This window comes from Diaphorina citri, unplaced genomic scaffold (assembly GCF_000475195.1).
Source record: "Diaphorina citri unplaced genomic scaffold, Diaci psyllid genome assembly version 1.1 scaffold126, whole genome shotgun sequence".
Lineage (NCBI taxonomy): Eukaryota > Metazoa > Arthropoda > Insecta > Hemiptera > Psyllidae > Diaphorina > Diaphorina citri.
Window position 1 is genome coordinate 317,200 of NW_007377563.1, and position 4,025 is coordinate 321,224.

The window sequence follows — 4,025 nt, forward strand, 5'->3', positions numbered from 1 at the left end:
ATAATTTGACCACAATAATAGTAGTAGCCTACTGCTGGAGTAAAGGGACTTTTCAGTCTTATGCGAGCAGTATAAATAAGTTATTATTATTATTATTACGCGTTTGGATAGATGGTCACCCACGCGCAACGTTGTTTAACTTTAGTGATCCATTCAATGAACGTGCTATCCGCGACTGTGCTATCAGTTTTAAGATAATAGAGACACTTTAGAGTTCAGGTTTTAGCGCGGACTAATTATCAGAGAGTTTAGAGTTTACTATCAACTATCAGTATATTGAGTGGACCCAAGTAGCTAATCTAACTTCTAACAATCTAACCCAGCGGTTCTCAACCGGGGGTACGCGTACCCCTCGGGTACCCGGGTTTAATCTTACGCACCCCCTCCATCGTCATAACGAGTACAGGGTACCCATACCTAGGTTGATAATATGTACCATTACTATTGAGTTCTAAAGACACTCAGGCGTCTGCCTTGTAAGCGCTAGGCCGCGGGTTCGATTTCCGCCCGGGGCGGATTTTGTCCTGATGGGATAATGTTCGTTCTCGGAACGTGTTGAAAAATACCTAACAATTAAATGAAATCATGTTAGTAATTATCTACTAACATAATTCGATTTATTTAATAATTATGCACTAATTAATTTATCTAAATAAAGTTATGAAAAATTAAAAGGAAAGAAATGAGAAAACAAATTTATGAGTTACCTCTACACATAATAATGATAATAAAATAATAATAATACTCTCTGTGAATAATACTCTCCTAAGTACCTAGGTGTCCTAGGTACATACGTATGTAGTGAGAGAAGTAGGTATATCTACTGTTTGAATATTTCTCTTGTTTACATACGTATGTACCTATAGGTACTTAGGTACCCAATACCTATTTTTGTACTCTCCAAGTACCTAGGTATTGGGTACCTAAGTACCTATATACTCTCTGTGAATAATACTCTCCTAAGTACCTAGGTATTGGGTACCTAAGTATAAGTACTTAGGTACATACCTACGTATGTAGTGAGAGAAGTAGGTATATCTACTGTTTGAATATTTCTCTTGTCCTAAGTATCTAGGTATTGGGTACCTAAGTACCTAGGTTTTACTATTTTTACTTTAAATAATTTTAATACCTAAATAATTTTAATTTTAAAAAATTTAATACCTATTTTTACTTTAAAAGGCAAGATGGATGATGAACAATTGATTGAGTTGGTGAGAAATGTTGAAGAGCTTTACAATCATGGACATAAAGATTACTTTGTTGGAGCAAGGAAGAATAAGAAATGGAATGAAATAGGAGTAAAATTAAACCAACCTGGTAAGTGTAATACATAACCAACCATAGTGTAACATAACCATAGTGTAACCAACCTGGTAAGTGTAATTATACCTTATAAGGTATCTACTTTACTTACTACTTACTTATCCTTGGCTGCGGCCTTAACGACCATATGCCTGTGTCACAGCAGCTGCCCATTCTCCTCTCTCCAAAGGCACTTGCTTCCATTCTTCCGGATTGATTCCCATGAGCTCTACATCCTTCCTTATGTTGTCCTTCCATCTGGATCGTGGTCTTCCCCTCAATCGGTATCCCTCAACATTCTCCTCAAACGCTATCCTTGCTATCTGTGTGGTCTGAATCACCAAGTTTGGAAACCACTGATTCTTCGGCAAATTTGTACGCGCAATATTTAATCTACCTCTATCAATTCCTCAGAAGTTGACCGCGATTATTATTATTATTATTCTTAAAATGTATTATTCCTATTCTTAATATTCTTCCTCTTCTTCTCATAATGTTGGGAAAAATGTGAATTTCCTAGAGATTTTCTGAGGTAGAGTTAAGCCTGATTCACACTATAGTGCCAGTCAAGGTCCGGTCACGGTCCGGTAACGGTCCGATCAAATGATTGTTGAAGGCAAGTAAATGTGAGTGTACACACTAGACGTTCTAGTCAAGTTACGGTAACGGTCAGCTCACAGTCAAAATCTGGAACATTCTCGCGACGAATCTTTTTGATCGGACCGAAACTGGACCGTGACCGGAGCTTTCTTTTTTTTCTTCTTCTTCTTCGTCTTCTTCTTCTTCTTCGTCTTCTTCTTCTTCCTCTCTTTTCTTCTTCTGCTCTTTTTGTTTATTTTCTTCTCCTTCGTCTTCATCTTCTTCTTCTCCATCTTCTTCTCCATCTTCGTCTTCTCCTTCTTCTTCTTCTCCTCCTTCTTCTTCTTCCTCTTCACCTCCCCTACCTTTTTCTTCTTCGTCTTCTCTTCCTCCTCCTTTTTACCCCTCACTAAACCTCTCAAAAGCCCCCCCCCCCCCTTTTGGGTCTCAGTAAGCAGAGTGTAATTTTCCGGTCAACAAGGGTCAAGAACTTTCAGGCACGTCTGATTTCTGATAAGGCTAGTCTGATTAGGCGGTAGGTGTTGGCTAAGGTTGACCCAGGGGCATCAGAAACTTCTCTGATTACGAAGTACTACGTAAGATGTATCAAGAAAAATGTCTAGGAGAGACCACATTGGGGCCCCTAGAAGGTGGATTCGTAGAAGCTTACGCAACTTTTAGGGCTGTTTGCCTCTAAGCCTCAGAGTGGGCTTTTTAGTCCGTCCTTCCTTTATTATTACTAATAGGTAATAAAAGGTATAAGGGACGGACTATTGTATTTGCTTCGGTGTCGTCTGTCTGTCTGTCCCCATAGAAGGACTTATCCAAACCTGGTCGACCTATATATCAAATTAAAGGTCTTTCCCGTCCTTCCTTTATACGATAGTAATAATAAAAGGTATAAGGGACGGGCTATTGTATTCGCTTCGGTGTCGTCTGTCTGTCGGTCGGTCTGTCCCCATAGAAGGACTTATCCAAACCTGGTCGACCTATATATCAAATTAAAGGTCTTTTTATTGAAACTGAATATTAAACGAATTGGGTAGGTACATAGGTACTGATCGAATAAACTACGGGCTAAATAATTTCCGGAGGGACGGGCCCAGCTTGTTGTGTACGAAACACACTCCGGGGGGGTGATTCTTCATCTCTTTACAGGGTTTTGACGTCAGCCTGAGTGGGACCGGGCAAAGTCAGCAGCACGCTATTGCCCAGATGGTCACCCATCCGAATACCAACCACGCGGAACGTTGCTTAACTTCAGCGGTACCTAACAATAGGACGTGCTATTGCCGCTGGCTAGGTACTTCTTCTTCTTCTTCTTCTTCTTCTTCTTCTTCTTCTTCTTCTTCTCCTCCTCCTCCTTCTTCTTCTTCTTCTTCTCCTCCTCCTTCTTCTTCGTCTTCTTCTTCTTCTTCTTGGCAGGTTAGAACCAGCATAGCAGAGTTTTTTCTACAACCAAAGTGATTTCCGGGCTAACATCTGTTGGTCAAGCAGGAACGTAGGTAAACGAAGAAGAAGAAGAGGAAGAAGAAGAAAATAAAAAAAAGAGCAGAGGAAGAAGATAAAGACGAGGGAGAAGAAGAAGAAAAAGAAGAAGAAGGAGGAGAAGAAGAAGAAAGAGGAGGACGAGGAGAAGAAAATTCCAAAGAAGTAGAAGGAGAATAATAAAAAGTAAAAAATCAAGGAAGTAGAAACACCTCGGTACATATTTAAAAGAGAATGTGGAATAAAAATTGCTGGTTGGTAACAATTTTTTATCAATTTTTTTTCTCCTCCTCACCCGTCTAATCTTTCATGTTAGAAGTCAAAGACTTGATTCAAGGACAGATGGTCAACCAACTTAGCGATTCCGTGTTAGGACCAACTTGTTCGATAGGCACATATATCAGCATAGCATAGGGGGCACGGTTGGTCCAGTGGTAACGCGCTTGCTTGCCATGCAGAAGGTCCCGGGTTCGAATCCCACCATCGACAAAAATTTGTACTCGTTTTTCGATTGCAAATATTTCAACGGGTTACTTTCTGGTGTTCCCGTGTTGACCCAGCACCTAAATGGGAAGTATTGTGCCCCTTCTCGCCCATCTGACGAAAGGCAAACTACGGGATGGGCATGCCACGCCACAGGCCACATCAAGCGT

At 40.5% G+C, this 4,025-nt stretch overlaps 1 protein-coding gene across 1 annotated transcript in view; it reads right to left on the reverse strand.

Moving 5' to 3' along the window:
• Window positions 1-1,442: 1,442 nt before the first annotated feature.
• Window positions 1,443-4,025, reverse strand: part of LOC103524916 — a 9,073-nt gene continuing 6,490 nt past the window's right edge. Inside the window, exon 6 of the mRNA XM_026820188.1 lies at window positions 1,443-1,661. Within this exon, the coding sequence (XP_026675989.1) occupies window positions 1,443-1,661 (219 nt within the window). The remainder of the gene's footprint in view (window positions 1,662-4,025) is intronic.